The sequence below is a fragment of the Corythoichthys intestinalis genome, chromosome 13, assembly GCF_030265065.1.
Source record: "Corythoichthys intestinalis isolate RoL2023-P3 chromosome 13, ASM3026506v1, whole genome shotgun sequence".
Lineage (NCBI taxonomy): Eukaryota > Metazoa > Chordata > Actinopteri > Syngnathiformes > Syngnathidae > Corythoichthys > Corythoichthys intestinalis.
Window position 1 is genome coordinate 5,255,861 of NC_080407.1, and position 22,376 is coordinate 5,278,236.

At 40.6% G+C, this 22,376-nt stretch overlaps 1 protein-coding gene across 1 annotated transcript in view; it reads left to right on the top strand.

The window, feature by feature from the left end:
- The first annotated feature begins 8,413 nt into the window (after positions 1-8,413).
- Positions 8,414-22,376, top strand: part of arid2 (AT-rich interactive domain 2) — a 50,910-nt gene continuing 36,947 nt past the window's right edge. The window contains exons 1-4 of the mRNA XM_057855594.1: positions 8,414-9,213; positions 9,352-9,541; positions 9,665-9,758; positions 10,651-10,748. Coding sequence (XP_057711577.1) covers positions 9,450-9,541; positions 9,665-9,758; positions 10,651-10,748 — 284 coding nt within the window. The 5' untranslated portion in view covers positions 8,414-9,213; positions 9,352-9,449. The remainder of the gene's footprint in view (positions 9,214-9,351; positions 9,542-9,664; positions 9,759-10,650; positions 10,749-22,376) is intronic.

Consider the following 22,376-nt stretch of genomic DNA (forward strand, 5'->3'; position numbering starts at 1 on the left):
GGAGCGCTACATTTGACATTTCCATTGGTACGACTATAACACAACGTAGCCTACTCTAAATGATGAAATGCTGTAAAATGTTAATTTAACGAAAGCGAGACCTTCAAAAGTTTTATCCAAACATTAACACGAATGAAATTAAAAGCTAGGGATGAGTTATATGTACAGGCTGACACAAGGTGGAGCCACAATCCACGCAATGACTCCTCTAACTACCCCACCAAGTGACCTAAAACTTGGGACTTGAAGACACCCAGGGAAGTGTAAGGTCGTTACACGCAGTTGGCGTCCCACTGAGATCTTTTGTCTCGGTACTTTGCCCACACTTGGCTCGCTTTTGCACCATATGCCACAAGAGGCCATGCTGTCACGTCACATGAGAACCTCTGGTGTGTGATGGCCTTACTGCTATGGAGGTAGAATTGTGTCTTTATTATTCAACCTAAAAAGAAAAAGTTGCTTCAATCAAAATATATATTTTCAATCAAAAAAAAGTCACTTCAATTTAAAAAAAAAATTGTTTGAACGCAAACATACATTTGAAACTAAACAAAAAATGCATTTGAAAGCAAATTTTTTTGGGGGGGGGGGATTGATTTTTTTTTTTTTTTTTTTTTGCAATTGAATGATTTAGACACAAATGTCCTACCCATAATATGGCCCGAACACAAAAAGGATTGCTTCAATCAAAGAAAATATTTTCAATAAAAAATTAAGTGTTCAAATGCAAAGTTTTGAGTCTCAAATATTTTTTTCTATGATTGAAATTTTTCTTTTTTTGATTGAAGTGATTTTCCTTTTGAATATATGTCTTTTTGTTTGAAGCAACTTATCTTTTTAATGGATAATAAAGACACAAATGTCCTAGCTAAAATTTGGCCCAAACGAAAAACAACATTACTTCAATTAAAAAAAAAGTTGTTTCAATCCTAAAAAAATAAATACATTAATTAATTAAATAGAATAGTTTTCAAATGCATTGTTTTGAGTTTCAAATTTATTTTTGCATTCAAACACATTTATTTATCTTTTAAATGGAAAATATAGTATATTTTGACTGAAGCGACTTTTTGGGGGATTGAATAATATAGACGCAAATCTACCTCCACATACTGGTGGCACATTAACCTGGGCTCCAAATATTTATAAATTGCAAATATAGGCTATTTGTGTTCATCTTTATGCAGTGCATTTACAAATGGGTAAATGTGTCTCTCCAAAACATTTTACGTAGACGTTGCTAGTTTATGACTATGTTTATCACTAAATTCTACCATAATTACAAGTAATTACAAAGTAGACACAAACTATCATGTCTAAGAGTAACCATTTCAGCCAAGGGTATTTGGTACTTTTCTTTTTGATTTAAAGAGCAAATGTGAAGTAATTTCATAACATGCCAAATAGGGTCACAATTAATGTAATTAAACATTGTCCAACAAATAAAGCATGAAAAAAGCATTTATATGTTGTATATTAGACAAAATAATCGCGTTTCCGAAGTTCGAGCCTGAAAGGGGACGAACCCGGAAGTGATACGTCACACCGAGAAAAGCAATGGCAGCGCTCCATACGGCCGCCATACAAAGCCCTTCAAACAATGATTCAAACAGCGATATAAGAGATAGATCGAGCGCAAGGGAGGAGATCCAAGTTTTTGAAGAGTTGGAGGAAGAAGAGGAGTTTGGAATTTTATGTTGGACCTAACATGTATTAGCCAGACGCTAATCAGGATGCAAACAATGTGCCTAGACTACCTGACATGGAATGGAGACAAGACCCATCAACCCACCATTGGTAAGATATAGGCTGTTATTATTTTCATGATTTGAATAATTTTATGTTTTTGTCTATCTGATGACATTTTTTTTAAATAATAGTAATCAGACTCCATGTTCATTTTGGCAGATCCGGCAGCTCTCGTGCATATAAAATAATAATATAAAATCGTTGGGGGAAAAGAAGGAGATGAGTCGTTGATGGCTTTCTTCACTTTATTGTGGCAACAATAAGAAATCAAAATAATAGCGGACTGCCGCCACATTCGACCGCGAAGTTTTGCTTCTCACTCATCTCCCCCTCGCCTCCTACTACTCACAGCTCTCCAGTCCCAGCGTCTCTTGAACGGATCGTGCATAGTGTCTTGTTATGAGCTTTTTGTTGTCAAAGTATCAAACACACGACGCGCTGACAACTTTGTTTCTTTATTAACACATGGAGCTAACAGTACAAACACAGCTTGGGGCTCTCGGCAGGCTGTGCGGAGCAATAGATAGAGCCTGTGCCTCTCTATCACACTCTCGCGTCACATGACCAAAACAAGAGTAACGTTGTGTGCACTTCAGGGTACCTCGAAAAGCATTATATCAGAATATTACACGCAGTTAGGACATCACAGTATAAAAAAAAAAAATAATAATATGCATGAATTCATTTACACAACAAATCCCAAGAATTGTATGTAGTTTATGAAAATTAACGTCATATGAAAGAGTCGGAGATTTGTTGGTGCATTGAGAAGCTGGACCAACAAATCACACTCCTGACATTTATAAAAAAAAAAAAAGAAAGAAAACAACTTGAAATTTGCGGCAACTTGGGAGCAAGCAGCCAGGATCAAACGGTATTTCAACATACCAAAAAGACTGTTGCATTTACTGTCTTTTTTCAAAAAGAAGGAAGATGGTTCAAAACGAGTCAGAAAAGCACATAGAAAAGAAAAAAAAAAAAAGTAAAGTCCCACAGCATGGCAAGTGGGCATTTGCGTTTTGTTTTCAGCAACATTTTCTGCATAATGTAACGTCCGTTACTATGTGCGGGCCCGTGAAGGGGCCATCGGACAGCAGAGTGGTGACGTAGCGGGAAGTGAGGAGAAGAGTGCGGCGTGAGAGCGAAGTTGGCGGTCGCATGTTGCAGCAGTCCGCTGTTATTTTTGTTATTTGTTATTTAACTGTTGCCACAATAAAGTGAAGGAAGCCATCATTGACTCCTCTCCTTTTTATTTCCCTATTCGGGCTATTACAATATGTTCCGGGACCTGTCCACGTGCAGTCATCCCTGCGCTGTCATATGTAGTTTGCGTTCCGGCACCTTATGATTTCCAAATTAAGCACTGTTCCACAACAGTTGGCAGCTCTGCTTTTTCAAAGTCATCAGTCATCTATCCAAAAATCACACTTACTTTTGTGCAAATCCTTGATCATAAGCAGACCGGTTGAGGAAGCAGGCATCTTTGAAGTCTTTGTAGCAGAGAACACGACTCGATGATGGCGTGAAATTCATTTGCTTCGTGCGAACAAAGGATGTCCATTTACGTGCCCTGCTATCCTTCAGCCACTCATAAAACTTTTCTTTAGATTGAGAACAATACATCGCCACACACCGCCGTGGCATCTTACCGAGAAACAATGCAACAATACTGTGGGTATGGCGGACAATCAAATGTGCGTTTGAGGAGAAAAAATGGACCGGCACATTCAGCAAGTGAAAAGGGGTGAGTGTAAATCTGAACATAATGAAAATACAGTAATTCACCTAACAATGGAAGGGTCAATTATATTCTTACAACATATGGGAAGACATTATAAATTATTATCATTAATAATTAGCAATTATAATCATTATATAATTCAAATAAGGTTGCTTGAAAGTTGGTGGGGACAATTTGAGGATCCTAAAAAGTTGGTGGTGTTATGTCCCTATACCATCCCTATGCAAACCTATGCCCTTGAGTCAACCCCATATTGCTTTGACGCTTGATTGGCTGACATCTTATTAGCCATAACACAGTTGTATGCCTCTGTCATGACCGGGGTTGAAGCATATGATTTTCTGGCTCCCACTTTCTTTTTGTATGTCAGCACCATTCTGGTGAAAAAGGGAAAAATAGGCAGCATGAGGAATAGTAGCCCAAAAAAAAACTCACTAACCTTACACCCGGTTTCCATACATTTAATATTTTTTGATGCAAAAAAGCTTGGAGTAAATGTTTTAAAGAATGAAACGTGTTTTAATACATTCAGAAATAATGCACATATTGATTTGAATTAATGATTTTCTTTTTCACTTAAATGTAGCTACAACATAGTAAACAAAGGATGAAAATAACTAACCTGAATAAAATGTTGTGTATTCAGCACATAACAAGCGATTTTAACAAAAGAACTGTAACTTGAATAAAAAAATTCTCCTACTGTTGGATCACAAATCAAGCCTGACAAGTGCTAATCCCTGATTGATCATGAATGTTGAGGTATGAAGGTTTTAGGAAACAGTAGTTCATTGACGTTCATCAGAAGTTGTGTTGTGAACTGGTTGATCCACTACATCAAGGGCGTAGGTTTGGTTTCAACATTGGTAGGGACGATATAACAGCATAACCTGCATGTACACTTTTTGCTAGGGACGGTACATTAATAAGAACTGGATGAACGGGGGTCAGGGCTACATCTCTCACGAATATAACCCGTATTAATTAAAAGGCTAAATGATCAATACAAAATAAATCTGTATTGGCTTATACTAAATTTCATAGGTATTGGTTCAGGTGATACGCCATTTGATTCAAACCTTTGTTTTCAAAAACTGTTAAAGATTTTGAAAGCTTCCAGGATAAATGTCTGGGTTTTATTAGGAAATTTAAATAGCAATATTTGAACATAAATTACATTAACATACACAATAAATACAAACTTGTTCTGAATCTCTTCACTATCCAAGAATGCAAAAAAATCCCAAAACATTTATCTTAAGACCACTCAACATTGTAAGATAATAAATGTAACTACAAAAACTTATTAGTCAGGGAATGACAAAAATAAATTTAAAAAAAAGGAGCCTTCTTATATGTAAAACACTATTGTCAACAAGCACAGCCAAACTAAAAAAAAAGAAAAAAAAAAGGGGTAAACTCACTATATTTCTCACAGTTTAATTAATTTTATAGTACAAAACACACACAGGAGGACACTTCTCTCTAAGCAGCTTTCTATTCGAGTTTTGCAGGTTAGCAAATTCAAACAATTTAATGTTATTCTAACTCTGATGCAGGTTCAAGTTTTGGTTAAAAAAAAAATCTGTGGTGTGTTCCCCACCTCAACAACAATTGCCACGTTTACATGGAGCCAAATATTCCAATTACAGTCGGAATATTTGTTCAAACCGAATAAATGTGTTCCATATAAACACCTCATTCGGAATGAACAGGCCCAAACCGAATGGAATTTCATTCCGATTCACAGGGGTGGAATATTCCTTTTCCCAAACCGATTAGAAGTAAAATTATATCATGTAAACAGGGAAGCGGAATGGTGTCTGGTTGCGTTCTTTCTGCGCATGCTCCGTACTGACGTGGTGACGTCACTTGGTGACGTAAGTAACGTCACTTGCAACATGGCTTCCAAGCACACGCACAGCGCACCCACACAACTTTTTAAATGAACGGCGTATCATTCTGAAGTTTTGTTTCCACTCGAAAAGTTAAAACAGCAGCTGATCTGACGATCGATCCCCATGTTTTGCAACGTGACGCTTTGTTTTGATTAATCTGCGCATGTCAGACGGCAGTTGTCAAACGTCCTTTCGGAATAAAGGCAGTCACATGTAAACGCTGGATCGGAATAGATGAAGTGACATGTAAACAGCTGATGTGAAATTTCCATTCGGAATGATTTGAATCGGTATGAATAAAAGTCAGCATGTAAACGTGGCTACTGACTCCTTTTTACATTACTTAAGCGTGGATGCTGCCGGCCAAAAAAAACTTCTAATATCCCTCCTCTTCAAAGGGGGCGGATGTTGTATTTCTGTCAGGGCTTTTAGTGCGTGTGTGTGGTGGGGGAGGAGTCAAGTCATCAGCCAATCAAACATGCGTTTGGGGGGGGGGGGGGGGATTAAACTAGCACATTCAGCAAGTGAAAAGGGGTAAATCTAAGTCTGAACATAATGAAAATAATTCACGTAATAATGGTATGATAATGGTATGATACTGGTAAATTCTATCGTTACAACATATATGAGTAATTTAATTTGTCTTTCCATAAGTGAAGTCATTATGTATTGCAGCAGCTTCCTAATTGAGTTTTGCGGGTTAGCAAGTTCAAACAGTTTAATGTTATGCTAACTCTGATGCAGGTCAGACTTTCAGTAAAAAAATATAAAATGGTGGTGTTTTCCCCACTTCCACAACATTGATGTCTTTTTACATTTTTTACAGTGGCTGCTACCGGATTAAAAAAAAAAAACTTCTAATATCCCTGATATCTAATATGTTTGTGTGTTTGTTGGGGTTGGGGGTCAAGTCATCAGCCAATCTAATAAGCGTTTCGGAGGAGGGAAAAAATGGACCAGCACATTCAGCAAGTGAAAAGTGATACAGAGGTAAGTCTGAACATAATTCACGTAATAATAGTCAATTCTATCGTTACAACATATATGAGTAATTTAGTTTCTTTCCATAAGTGCAGTCATTATGTATTGCGGCAGCTTCCTACTGAAGTTTTGCAGGTTAGCAAGTTCAAACAGTTTAATGTTATGCTAACTCTGATGCAGGTCAGACTTTCAGTAAAAAAATAAAAAATTGGTGGTGTTTTCCCCACTTCCACAACATTGATGTCTTTTTACATTTTTTACAGTGGCTGCTACCGGCTAAAAAAAACAACTTCTAATATCCCTGATATCTAATATGTGTGTGTTTGCTAGGGTTGGGTGTCAAGTCATCAGCCAATCAAATAAGCGTATCGGAGGAGGAAAAAAATGGACCAGCACATTCAGCAAGTGAAAAGTGATACAGAGGTAAGTCTGAACATAATGAAAATAATTCACGTAATAATGGTCAATTCTATCGTTACCACATATATGAGTAATTTAGTTTGTCTTTCCATAAGTGAAGTCATTATGTATTGCGGCAGCTCCCTACTCGAGTTTTGCAGGTTAGCAAGTTCAAACAGTTTAATGTTAAGCTAACTCTGATGCAGGTCAGACTTTCAGTAAAATATAAAAAAATGGTGGTGTTTTCCCCACTTCCACAACATTGAAGTCTTTTTACATTTTTTACAGCGGCTGCTACCAGCACATTCAGCAAGTGAAAAGGGATACAAAGGTAAGTCTGAACATAATGAAAATAATTCACTTAATAGTGGTAGGCTCAGTTACAACAATGATAACATATGGGAACACAAGCTAAATGACATATAACTGAAGTCATTATGCATTGCAAATAACGTTGCTTTAAAGTTGGTAAGGACAATTTGAGCATCCTGAAAAGTTGGTAGTGTTATGTCCTTACCGTCCCTATGCAAAGCTACGCCCTTGCACTACATCAAACCCTGAAGATATGTCAACAAGGACCAAATGACTAAAAACGTCTATAATTATAGAATCAATTTCGCATTATAACTGTTTTATTACCTTATTTTGTCACAGGAATTAGCCTGCATTGCCATGTAAGGGGATTATGAGCAGGCTTGCTGCACTAGAGTAACAAAATTTAAGCGTATATTAGTTTATAGTTGACATAAATACACGTTTATTATTGTTTTTATACAGGTGCTTTATATGCAGGATTCTACGATGATGTTTTTGACTAAAGAAATTATAGGCTGTAGTATAGGAGATAGTGGGCGGGTTCTAGTAAATAGTTATAACCACATTTCAACATGTTGTTTACTATTTTGTCACCCGCAACAAAAACCCATCCGAACCTACATCAAGTAGCAGCTAATAGGATTAAGCCAAAGACCACACAGCGGCTCGATCGTATCCTCGTAACGTTATTTTAGCACGCTAAGCTACGGCGCTAAGCAGAGCACAGCCAAGTCAATAGCTCCGAATTCGGGGAGAGCGAACGGGCGGCGGCCGAGGTGAACTCCGGTGCACTTGGCGAAATCAAAAAGACGCGCGGACGATAGATCCGCGCAGCTCAAACACAACATTCCCCGGCCGTGGGCTTGTCAATTCCTCAAAATGGGGTCTGTTAACGTACGTCTCCGCCATTTTGTGACAGGTTTTTTTCTCCGAGAGTAAACGGGGTACGCGTAATGGTTGAAAGTAACCCTGTCATGAAGATATTTTGCCTGTTTCGCTCGGAAGGGATCGGGGGTCGTTTTCCTGCATCCCCCGTGAGATGAAAGTTATTCGTTGGGCCACGAAGCCACAAGTTGTTTCACAACAACGAGATCACTACGAGACAGCCAAGGGTTACACATGAGTGCATACAGTGCAAAACAGGATCTGAAGCAGAAAATTCATGATAACAAGAATATATTACTTGAATTTGACTTGCAAGAGTGCCTAAAACAAATAGCAAGCCTAAAGATCACGTATGCCTTTGCAAACACATGTAGAATTGTGTTGCTGTTTTAAACGTCACCTCGTAATAAGTCATTTAATTTTAACAAGGGTAAAAATACCCGATATAAAGAGTCATTAAACAAAAGAAAACAAACCAGACGTACTACAAGTAAGGTATATGCGCCCAAATAGTTTAATTTGTGGAAATATATACTTTTCACCCATAGTTTAGCTGTATTCTTATAAAAACAGTCTCCTTTTAAAACTAGAGTAATAAGATCACATGTTTACTACAGTTTATATTCACGTCTGTAGTTTTCGGTCTGATCCAAATTAGGACTCTGAATAATATTCCCCAATTTCATTTGGTACTATTATAGCAGATTAGATGTCTAAATGGCAAATATTTTCATATTTTATAGTTCACTGACGAGTAAAAATTAGTGTTCTGAACCCAATATTGAGTTTTCTGATAGTTTTTTCCCCTGTCGTTTTCACTGTTATCCCAAATTAGGAATATATGTATCCTTTTTAAGTATTCTGCAATAATAAAATCTCGTGTCGATTAGTTATCCCCTGCCCCCCATGGCACATTTTTTTTTACAAGTACCTCCTGACCTGTTTTGCAGGCAATTTGTCAGACGGTCCCTAAAAAAGAAAACAGTCTATTGTTCCAGTACTGTGGACGAACGGGGGCTGCAGAGCACGGATTGGCCAGAGAGGGCGCTGCAAGCACGGCAGGCCGGCCTCCGCGGCCTTCTCATCTTTTTGTCTGAGAACAGGATCCCTCTGCCGCCGCTCTACAGTGTGTGCGATAGCCTCGGAGCTGCGTCCGTACCACACTGTCAAACCACTCCAAACGAATACCCCGCGACCAAAAAGCATTAATCGAACACGTCCCGCCATGGCGCGCCTAATCCGCCGGTAGGTCGCTCGTATTTGGGACTGTTCGTTTGGAACTTAGTCCGGGTTTGAATCGGGCTCGCTGGCTGTGTGCATCAGTCTTTATTAGCGAGCTGCCGCTCTTCTTGCTACCAGCGATTTCTTTAACTTTTTAAACAGTCAGCTTCGCGAATGACTGAGCGCCGGCGGAGTATGGGATCCTTGGTGTCTTAGAAAGCGACTGAAGTGGGCTTTAACCGTTTTTGCATGCAAAAACAATGGCAAATTCGACGGGGAAAAATATTCCAGATCAGCGAAGGAAGGGACAGGCTTTCCTGGACGAGCTGCGGCAATTTCACCAAAGCAGAGGGTGAGATTCGGGCGCCTTTATTCACACCAAATGCAACTTTCGATTCACATCCAACGGCACTCTGACTTGCGCCGAACTGTTATTGAGAGACATTTGTGCTCATTTGTGACGTTATCTCCTCAGATCGCCGTTCAAGAAGATTCCTATCGTGGGTGGGAAAGAGCTGGATCTCAACGCTCTCTATTTCAGAGTCGTCTCTTTAGGTGGATTCGCTAAGGTGAGTGGGAACCAAAAAGTGGATTTTTAAGCCCCGCTCCGTTCGGCGTTTGGACCACTCTGCGACTCCCGGGTGGGCAGCCTGGGACGATCGGATCCCCCCCACAGGCAGCCGTTAGTGGGTCGGTGTTGGCCTTGTGCTAGTTTGCCATGTATCTCTATTGCAATGTGCTGCCTTGTGTTGTTGTGCGCTTTCCATTGAGTGCCGAGCGCTGCCAGCTAGAGCGTACTCGCGAGCCACTCAAAATTAGCGGGCACGTTTAACATCGATTACCGCCACTCGGAAAAGCCCACGGAAGACGATCCGAGCCGCCGGGGCGCCGCTGGCCACTCGGCTAGCCGGGAAAAGCCTTCCTTTTGCCCCCTCTTTCCTCGCCATTTTCCTGGGCTTCATGGCTGCTCGCAAAATGCAGGCCTCGTAGGCCCGCATAGTGAAAGCCGTCAACGGCACCGCACCGAACCCCGAATTAACGCCTTACCGCACACGAACACGTTTCTCCACTCTGCGGGCACAGTTTGTCAGGAGTTTGGCGTCGTTTGAGTGTTAGGCTAGCGTGGGAAAAGTCAACTTAGCCAGTTAGCTGTGTGGCTAACTAGCTTCAACAGAAATGTTAAGTCTTCATGCACACACATACACACTTAGGTGTCAAATGTAAATAAATGCGAGACGTAAACATACTTGCTGCATTTGGGCGTGTTTGCGTCATGTTCTACACGCGTGTTAAACGTTGATTTATTGTCATTTTTAATATAAATTGACCAAAGTTAATGGTTTCAAGGGAAACCTGTAGATAGATTACCAGATGGTATCGACGTTGCTACTCATTGCAGCCTTGCATGTGTGTTTTTATTTTGTTTTGTGCTGATTCCTCTAACATTTCCCTCCTCTGCAGGTGTCTGACAAAAACCAATGGAATGAACTCGGGGAAGAGTTTAATTTTCCAAGGAATTGCTCCAACGCTGCATTCGCTTTAAAACAGTACTACCTTCGGTGAGTAGCACGATTCCGCGGTGTTCTGCCTCCCAGGCAGCATGTGGGAAGTGTTTACAAGTGTTAGGATGCAATCAACAGGCGCTAGTTTTCTCTCCCGGTGCTGGATTTTGTGGTGTGACACCATTTTTTAAAAACATTCGTAGTGAAGATGTCTTTTTTTCCACTGTCATCCGGTTTGTTTTCAATGCTGCAGAAGCTCAATGCCATCTTCCATATTGTTGCGATGTCAGCTGCCAGTGATGGGATCTAAAGAATGGAACTCTCATCCGATGCTAGTTCCCATCATAGGTGTGCGTCTGCTGAAGCCCCACACATCACAATACGTAGTCGGATGCTACCGTCTCCTCTAATAAGTGGCTATTTGTCATGTGTGAACAAGGATGTAGGTTTGATCTCAACATTAAATATACACTTTTTGCTCAGGATGGGACTTTAATAAGACCAAACAGATTGGGTGAACAGGTGGGGAAGCAGGGCTACACATTCCTCACGAATATGAACCTCATTCATTGATATGCTAAATCAGGGGTGCTCATTCCTTCATTCACGATCGACAAGTCAATCGCAACACTAGTGTGCGTAGCTCGTAGCATCCCAAAAAAACAAAAAACTTTTTTTCTCTACATAGTTAATTATGATTATGTTGGGTGAGCAACATATGAGGTTTTGCAGCACCTGTCTCTCTGTAAGCAGCTTCTTGCTCACGTTTTTCTGGTTCTATAGTTTCCAGCAGAGTTGACTAAACACAGTTTAATTAACATTATCAGTGAGGATAAGTGCATGGAAAATGAACGAGTAGAAAACCCAAACAATAGGAGACCTCTCTAAGCAGCTTCACACAGTTTAATGTTATGCTAACTCATGTCGGACTTTCAGTTGCAAAATTAGTGGTGTTTCCCACCTCCACAACAGTGTTGTCTTTTTAAATTACAACAGTGGCTGCTGCTGGCCGAAAAAAACAACTTCCGTCTCTCCTCTTCGGAGGAGGCGGCATGTTGTCAACATGTATTTCTGTCGGAGCTGTGTGAGCGTGTGCTTGTGTGTCGGGTAGAGGCGTGCGAAATTTGCGATTCTTATTCGCGAGTCGGCCGTGGAAGACTCGAGAACGATTCACAAAAATTAAAATATTGAATTAAAGCAGACCTAAAACATAGTCAACGCAGTCTTCGGGACGCAATGAGGAACGGACCGAGAGTAAATATCATGTTCAACTCTGCCGCTAGATAAAAAAAAAAAAAAAAAACAATAATACCTGACTGCTTAAAACAACGCCCAGTTGCTAGTTGCTACAAACATACGGCCTCATACAGCTATAGTAGATATCACATATATTTAGAACTAGATGCAAAATGACAGACGACGGCGCCGGTAGAAGATGTAAAAAGAACTACTGTAACTTATGGACTATTGGGCGCCCCTGATTACAAGCCTCATCCAGTACATTTTTAAAGGAAAAACCATTTTGTACATACATAAGCCTCTCCTGCTTATAAGCCGCGTGTGCCCACTTAGTAGCAAGAGACATTGACAGAGAAATACAGTTTTCAAACGTTTAATAACACACCTTAACTTTTCGTTCCAAACAGCGCCGGCAAACGCAGCAGTTATATAGCAGCAGCACGGAAGTTGCATAGCATCAGCATGGCGGTGCAGCACTAATTGTGCTGGTTAATAAAAACATAAAAGTCTTTGTTAGCAATCTTCATCTTCCTCCTGTGCATTCAAACCATGAAAGTCCTCACATTCAGTGTCGGATATGAAGACGCTCAGATGCACTTCGCCATGCACGCACCTACTCAGTCTCTTCTTTGCGTCGCCTTCAATGTCTCCCATAATGAGGCATATTCACTCCCAGCCTGTGCCGTCCTCCTCGCAGCAGACTGGCCCCTCAAAGCCCGTTGGTGATGGCGGACTCTTTCACAGCGCTTCACGCTGCAAGGCTCCCCCGGCAAACTTGTGCAAAAGCTGCTCTTTGCATGCGGCGAGTCTGGGCAAACGATCTCTCGCCGCTCGTCATCAAAGCGTCCCATACAACTCGGATGGCCAATTTAATTTCTTCTAGCATTTTCCATGATGCAGGTCTGCCAATTCTACTCATGCACAAAGACGAGGGTTCGCCACCTCTATTCATGCACAACGCACAACGTTAAACTACCGGTAGTAGTGCAAACTAGCTTCTTCCTCGACACATATATTCCACGTGTCTCACTCCCACATTCCATGCTCGAGCGCCCCTAGCGGCCGTCAGAAAAATACACAAATTGGCCGCATCATTGAACACGCCGCAGGACCCAAAATGAGAGAAAAAAAGTAGCGGCTTGTAGTCCGGAAATACCTTTAATTGTGACCCTATTTGGCATGTTATGAAATTACTTCACATTTCTGCTTTAATGGCGCGGTCTCGCGCCGCAGGAGCCTTTGATATGCATGCCGAGGAACCCCCCGCAATCGGATTCTCCCACTTTGGAGGCAGGATTCAGAATTTTTCATCTTCGCCAACACCATATGCACGCGAAGCGAGTCTGCTACTCAGTCATTGCGTCTTTTTGTCGCAAAGTCGCCATGTAAACTGCCCCTAAGTTTGAACATAATGCAAATAATTGACCTATTAATGACAGGGTCAGTTCTATCCTTACAACATATGGGAAGACAAATGACCTGTATTACTGAACTCATTATATAATGCATATAAGGTTGCTTAAAGGTTGGTGGGGACAATTTGAGCATCCTGAAAAGTTGGTAGTGTTATGTCCCTACTGTCCCTATGCAAACCTACGCACTTGTGTGTGAATAAGAGTATTTCCAAGTGGAGTGCAAAGCTGATCACTTGGCGGGATGCTGGATGACAAGACAGTCTGTTGTGCTTAATGCCGGCTTTCCTAGTGCGTGCAGCGATGGCGGGAAGCAGTCTAACTCGTAGGCTCAGTAAATATGCAGAATTCCAGTTTTGCATGCGCAGAATGAGTCGGCGCAAGCATTACGGCTGTCTTTTTCAGACTGATTTAAAAGAATGACTGACCTTGGCTGACCACAGTAACAAAGTCGTTTTTCAAATTATGTCGCTCCTAAAATACTAGGTGGTGGTGAAATAGGGAGCAGCAAACGCAGGCTGACAGCCGAGGGAGGCTGCATGCAGAATATATCATTCTCGTGTCACAACAGCCGTTGGAACTAATTTGTTGATTTTTATCAAAGGAAGTTCAGTTTAGTGGATGTCACAGGCTGCGAGCTGCGCTGAGCGAACATTTTTTGCTGACTGTGTGAGATCGCTTATTGGATGAAGGGGGAAATTACATTTGCTTTTACCTTTAAATATAATCGCCGCAGGGTGAAGGATTCCTGTTGGCCTTCGTCCAGGTCGGAGGTTGTAGACGGTCAAGCAGGAAGTTTCTCGCCGAAAGATATGAATGCTTTGTTGGTATTTGCCAACATCGGATGTTAACCTCGGTGTGTCAGATGAAGGACCGCATGTAACTCCTGACTGCGCTGACATTTTCAAGTTGTTCTGGCATCTTTTAAGACTTGTAAAATGCTAGTGTTTGCCCTCAATTTCTTTAATCGACTTGTTTAGGAAAATATTTTTAACAGGAGGAGTGGGAACCTCTTGGTACCGCACGATACGATTTGCGAGACAAAGCTCACGATTTCAATGATCTGGCGATACAACGATTATCGATACATTGGTCAGGAAATCTTTCTAGCATTTTCTACAAACAACTAATAAACAGAAAGAAGTTTCTTCTGTGAATTGGAATTTTATCACTAGTAGACGTCCAATCCATTTGAACTGGGAGGGTGCCACTTCAAACGGATTGAACGTCTATGGCCGTCAGTGGCAGCCAATGCCAAGCAATGAGGTAATTTTGGGCCATTTAAGATCATTAACCTGTTGATTTTCAGTTACTTCCTGTTGAATTGGGGGTATTTTATGGGTCACTTCCTGTTTTGAGTTACAGAACAGGACGTGACCTGGGAATCACCCAAATGAATACGCAGTGACTCAAACTCGACAGGAAATGACCTGTAAATGCCCTAAAATGAACAGCAAGCGACCTGTAAATGCCCCGAAAATCGGACCGAATGACTGTGAATGTTCTGGTTTCGAATGAACAAACGTTACCAGTAGGGGTGCACGATATCAATTTTTTGAAACCCATACCGATAACTTCCTGCTGCTTAAGGCCGATACCGATACGATAACCGATAATATATACCGTAATTTTCGGACTATAAACCACTACTTTTTCCCCTAATTTTGAATCCTGAGGCTTATAGTCCAGTGCGGCTTTTATATCGATTTAATTGGGACAGCAGTGTCATAAAACTGCCATAAGACCGTCATAATTATGACATGATTATGACAGTATCATGGACATTAATGAATGATGAATGTCATTAAGTATCATCCAGAACATTTTGTCACCAACACTCCATTTGTGTCCAGCTCAGATCTTTTACATCTATTCAAAAGTGAGATAATTTGCCGGATGACACAAAATGGCATCTGTCATATGCATTCATTAATGCTAATGGCAGTGTCATGTCATAATTATGATGGTCACATGGCAGTTTTATGGCGCCACTGTCAAATAAAAGTGTTACCAAATACCACTTAAGGAAAAAACTGGGAGAGTAACTGAAGAAATAATTAGAACAGACCATGAATTTTTATTGTTATTTACATCTGTAGCGCTGCAATGCATGCTAGGAGGCATGTTGTACAACAACAGTGTTGACAGCAGGTGGCAACAGAGGTTGACTGTCTCCCCCAAGGGAGAAGTGATAGCCAAATGAACCTTCTTGAAGCAATTAAGCTTTGCAGCCAATTGGTTCAAAGCTTCACGGTGGTACATTTAGTCTTATGACAGTCTTATGATGCCGCTATCCAATAAAGTGTTAACGGTGAATATCTTTTGGTGTACATATCCCATAATACAGTGAGGACAGCTGCGGCTTATTGTCCAGTGCGGCTTATCTATGAACAAATGCCGTTTTCTTGTCAAATTTGGTGGGTGGCAGCTTATAGTCAGGTGCACCTTATAGTCCAGAAATTACGGTATATAATTTTTCAATGTAAATATACCTGAATTTTTGAACACCTGTAGGTCAAAAATACTAGTGGTGGATTCAGTATAGATTTGCCTTTGACCTAACCAGAATTTTCATGATGACATGAACAGGAGTTACCTGATTATTATCATCTAAAAATGTGATAAATATCATGTAAAAACAGGATAACGATCATGTAATAACGGGACATCTATGATGTAAAAACATGATTATCATCATGTAAAATGATGATGTACAAATTATTATGATGTCATCCCAATAAATCCAATAACATTATATAGGTATGTAAACAGGAGTTGAATAAAACGCACACATCCCAATCCACCGACACCGTCCCAAAATTAATATTAATAGGCCCGAATTGGGCCGCCCGATAATATAAAATGTTATTGGATTTATTGGGATGACGTCATAATTCCTATTATCAGACCGATAATCATGTACCTCTAATTCCCAGTCTAAATGGATTGGGCGTTTTTTTTTTTTTTTTGACACATTAACACATTTTTAAAACGATATCTCGATTCTTGACAGGAGCATATCGATAACCTTTTGAGACAAAATATCACGATATATAACCATTTCGATATTTTGTCACACCCCTCCCTATTTAACAGGATGTTACATCTTAGTACTCATGTACCAAAAACACACGTTTGGCATATTAAGGACTTATTAAATTGTCGAGTGTTGTAATGTGAATATGTTTTGTTATTTACAATGTTGCCACGTTTGAATCAGAAAATCATCGTCCATCTAAATTACCGTAATTTTTGCACTATAAGGCGCACCTGACTATAAGCCACCACCCACAAAATTTGAAACAAAAACGACATTTGTTCATAGATAAGCCACACTGGACTATAAGCCGTAGCTATCCTCACTGTATTATAGGATATTTACACCAAAAGATATCAACCAGTAACACTTTATTTGACAGCGGCATCAGAAGACTGACTTAGCTCCAAAACTTCATTGCTTCAAGAAGCTTCATTTGGCCATCATTGTTCTCTTGGGGGAGACAGTAAACCTCTGTCAATACTGTTGTCATCCAACATGCCTCCTAGCATGCATTGTAGCGCTACAGATGTAAATAACAAAACAAAATTCATGTTCTGTGCTAATTATTTCTTTAGTTACTGTTCTAGTTGTTTCATTAATTGCTAATTATGGAATTTATTAAGACTTTATTTGAAGGTGCCGCCATCACACTGTCATAAGACCATCATAATTATGACATGACACCCCCATGAGCATTAAATAATGCGCAAATTATCCCCCTTTTGACTGGTTGTAAATAGAGATGTCCCGATCGATTGGGTCCGATCACATCATTTTCAAAGTATCGGAATCGGCAAAAAAATATCGGCCATGGCTTTTTTTAATATATATTTATATTTTTTTAATTAAATCGTTTTCTAATTGTATTTAACGTTACAGACATAATATGTTACACTCGTCCAGAGTATTTAGTTTAGGCTCAAGGTAAGGTTATTAAATGTATCCCGATAACGGCGGTAATTAATTTGTTAAAAAATGTATCACATTAAAATATTTAACGCAATTAATGCATGCGTTGCACGACCCACTCACACATTGTCGCACTTAATCTGTAATGGCGCCGTTTTACCTATATAGAGAGATAAAAGGTAGCGTAATATGATTAGAATGAATTTTGGCAGCCTTTGGAGCCTTTTTTTAATTGGCTATCGCCTTACAGTCCCTCTCCCTATGATTAGAAATATCATGGGAAGCAATGTGGGGAAGCAAGGTAGCAATTATCTTAATTGGTAGCACTACGCACAGTCATGGTTCCACTTCCCATCATGCATTTGGGCATGGCTACAGTATCATTTACTGACAGCTCAACAAATACAGTAGATGGCAATATTTAGTCACAATATACAAAGTCACAAGTCTTTCTATCCGTGGATCCCTCTCACAGAAAGAATGTTAATAATGTAAATGCCATCTTGATGATTTATTGTCATAATAAACAAATACAGTACTTATGTACTGTATGTTGAATGTATATATTCGTCCGAGTTATATTCATTTTTTTCTTAATGCATTGCCAAAATGTATATGATCGGAAAAAATGATCGGGAATGATTGGAATTGAATTTGGAGCAAAAAAAAGCAATCGGATCGGGAAATATCGGGATCGGCAGATACTCAAACTAAAACGATCGGGATAAAAAAAACATGATCGGAACAACCCTAGTTGTAAAAGATCCGAGCTGGACACAAATAGAGTTAGTGACATAATTTGCCGGATGACACTTAATGACACCTGTCATAAGCATTCATTAATGCCCATGTCATGTCATATTTATGACGTTCTCATGGCAGTCTTATGACGCCGCTGTCAAAAACCTGTTACCTATTAACCCAAATAAATCAACAAATAAGCCGTACTGGACTATAAACAGCAGGATTCAAAATGAGGGGGAAAAAGTAGTGGCTTATAGTCCGAAAATTACGGTAGATCGTCATCCTTATTTCCCAAGGGTTTTTATGTATTTGGGATGAACAGAACGTGTAGTGGTTTACACGTCTCAGCTCGGGTCCTCCCCCTGCTTGTTTGGGTTTTCTCCAGGTCATCTAGCTACCTCCCCACATTCCACAATTCACGTCACTTTCATTGAAGACGCTAAATTGAACGCGAGTTTGAATTTTGACACCCTCTGCGATTTACAAAATGCGCCGCAGCTCCGTCCGGTGCCTCCCACCCGCCGCAGAGCAAAAAGCAGCGTGCAAGTTGACTGTCCATTTGATATCTGAATGTCAGCGGTAATAAGCGAGACACGTGCCAGAGACATTTCTACAGCTCGTTTTCAAGTCGTCGAGGGGCTGCTTTGACGAGATGTGCGCTGCGGATCAAAACCTTGGCTTTGCATTGTTTCAGGTTCATTATCAAAATATCAAGAGAAAGAGCAGCGGGAGAAGAACGCCGCCCAAATAAAAACGTTTCTCAAAAGAGCCGCTGGTTTTTAAAGCCCTAATAAACTTGATCACAGCTGCAGTGCAATGACCACTACCCATGATTTTATAATGATTCAACATTTCAAGTGTTACAGACTAAAATTGCAAATGCTAACTCTCCCAGTTTATTCGGACCAATCTGTTTTCTGGAGTTGTCTCCCTCGTGACTGCTGCAGCAGCTGCAGTGTAACTCACCCCCCTTCTGTAAGCTGATGTAGTTTTCTCCAGATTTGATACTTTTCATTTGGCTGCATTGATTTGTCCATATTTCAGCCAAAATGTTCACATGTCCTCAGTTTTGTCTCTTGTAATTCGTTTCACATGATGTTCGGAAATGCTTTAGCTCTAAACTCCCCGCCCTCACAGGGCGACTGGTTGTTGATTTTCAGTGAAACCTCCCAGCAGTTGTCCAGTGTGAACACGCCTTCATTTGAGAATGAATAAAACATGTTGGGGAAATGAGCTCACTGACGTTGCCACGCTCTCTCCCAATTGTAAACTTGAGGACAAGTCAGGTGACGCGGGTTTAACCTCAGTTTGCCCTCGCCGTCGCTTCCCCAGTGGGAGGGAAGATGGCCCAGAAGGCACAGACATCTAGGAACCACTCGCTCGCACCACTGCTAGCTTTGAAGATGGCCAATGTTCATTTTGATGTTAAAGATTTGACTTAAATGCCTTAACTAGATGAGGAATTAGTAATTATGAGGAATAATATGGAACTACGATCCAGAGACGCATGTAAAAAATACAAAGCATGCCTATGAGATGGGAATGAACACATCCTTTGAGAGCAGCTCACGCGACAGTTGACATGCAAACACACATTCAGCAGGTGTGTTTACTTGTGGTGAAGATTGAAAGTAGTCACATATAGCTACTGAGCGCTGTTATGATCGTGGATTCTTTGTAAATGTTTCGATTAGGGAAATAATATCACTACGAGTTTCACACGTTTGCCGCAAACGGATTGTATTTCTTTTTTATGTGTGGCTAACAGATGCTCTTAACTAGTGTTCTTCTCAGTATGGGAATGTTTTATTGCAAGACCGACCTGCTGCCAAGTTCAATGCGCAAATAAGTATTTAGTCAACCACTAATTGTGCAAGTTCTCCCACTTGAAAATATTAGAGAGGCCTATAATTGTCAACATGGGTAAACCTCAACCATGAGACAGAATGTGGGAAAAAAAACAGACAATCACATTGTTTGATTGTTAAAGAATTTGCAAATCATGGTGGAAAATACGTATTTGGTCAATAGCAAAAGTTCATCTCAATACTTTGTTATGTACCCTTTGTTGGCAATAACGGAGGCCAAACGTTTTCTGTAACTCTTCACAAGCTTTGCACACACTGTTGCTGGTATTTAGGCCAATTCCTCCATGCAGATCTCCTCTAGAGCAGTGATGTTTTGGGGCTGTCGTTGGGCAACACAGACTTTCAACTCCCTCCACAGATTTTCTATGGGGTTGAGATCTGGAGACCGGCTAGACCACTCCAGGACCTTAAAATGCTTCTTACGAGCCACTCCTTTTTTTGCCCTGGCTGTGTGTTTGGGATCATTGTCATGCTGAAAGACCCAGCCACGTCTCATCTTCAATGCCCTTGCTGATGGAAGGAAATTTTCACTCAAAATCTCTCGATACATGGCCCCATTCATTCTTTCCTTTACACAGATCAGTCGTCCTGGTCCCTTTGCAGACAAACAGCCCCAAAGCATGATGTTTCCACCCCCATGCTTCACAGTGGTTATGGTGCAATTCAGTATTCTTTTCCCTTGAAACACGAGAACCTGTGTTTCTACCAAAAAGTTCTATTTTGTTTTCATCTGACCATAACGCATTCTCCCAGTCCTCTTCTGAATCATCCAAATTCTCTTTAGCGAACCGCAGACAGGTCTGGACTTGTACTTTCTGCAGCAGGGGGACACGTCTGTCAGTGCAGGATTTGAGTCCCTGGCGGCGCAATGTGTTACTGATAGTAGCCTTTGTTACTGTGGTCCCAGCTCTCTGTAGGTCATTCACTAGGTCCCTCCGTGTGGTTCTGTCACCGTTCTTGTTATCATTTTGACGCCACGGGGTCAGGAGGGAGTTGAAAGTCCGTGTTGCCCAACGACAGCCCCAAATCATCACTGCTCTAGAGGAGATCTGCATGGAGTAATGGTCTAAAATACCAGCAACAGTGTGTGAAAAGCTTGTGAAGAGTTACAGAAAACGTTTGGCCTCCGTTATTGCCAACAAAGGGTACATAACAAAGTATTGAGATGAACTTTTGCTATTGACCAAATACTTATTTCCCACCATGATTTGCAAATAAATTCTTTAAAAATAAAACAATGTGATTTTCTGGTTGTTTTTCCCCCACATTCTGTCTCTCATGGTTGAGGTCTACCCATGTTGACCATTACAGGCCTCTCTAATATTTTCAAGTGGGAGAACGTGCACAATTAGTGGTTGACTAAATACTTATTTGCCCCACTGTATGTGTATGTTCTTCCTCCTATCGATGTATGAACTTCGCAAGGATCCACATTCTCACGAGCCCCTCTTGGCAATTGCATTAATAGTCCTGTGCTCATTCTTTTTGCTCTTGAGTTTTGAAGGATATAGTACTATTTTCTCGTAGGCACCGTCTAACTGTTTGGATTATTCTAACACACTTAATATAATCAATCTGGGAATAGTATCTTTTCTTGTATTTATCGATCGACTGTTTGTATTGCTCTAACACAGCCAATATAAAATAAATAGCACTTATAACGTAGTTTAAGGAAAACAAGCAGAATATAGGGCATAAAAGATACATGACACCTTCTTGTCACGGAAGCCCAACATGTGTGTTATGCAACTGACTGAGCAAGATTGATGCTGACAAGCCCACGTCCGCACCACCAACTCTTGCAATTAGTTTTCCCGGACAGTCCAGAACAAATGGCGGGACGCCCTGTCCCAATACAAGGAACACCGGAGAATGCCCGATATCCAAATGATATTACGACTGAGAATACTCCAAGAGCCCCTTTGACGCTGAGGTGGTAAAATCTAGGGGTGCACGATATCAATTTTTTGAAACCGATAACGATATCGATAACTTCCTGCTCCTCAAGGCCGATACCGATACGATAACCGATAATATATATATATATATATATAATTTTTCAATGTATATTCACCTGAGTTTTTGAACACCCGTAGGTCAAAAATACTAGTGGTTGATTCAGCATAGATTTGCCTTTGACCGAACCAGAATTTTCATGATGACATGAACATTATTATAATGAACCAAACAAAGACAAGAACAGTTCGAATATTTTATTCTAATCGAATACTCGAGTTAATCAATTAATTGTTGCAGCACTAGTTAAGACCAAAGTGAACGCGTGAAGTTTGGCCTTTTGGCTGGGATGTCGGAGTGTCGCCGGCCCGGGTCGTTGGAGCTGCGCCAGCGCGGGTCCGGCGGTTCGCCTGGCAGGAATCCGGCAGTCTGGCTAAAAGGTCAGATTTCTTCAATCTCGAAGCGCCTTTTGCCTATGTTCCTATCATAAACATTGCCTCGCTGTTTCCACCATGAC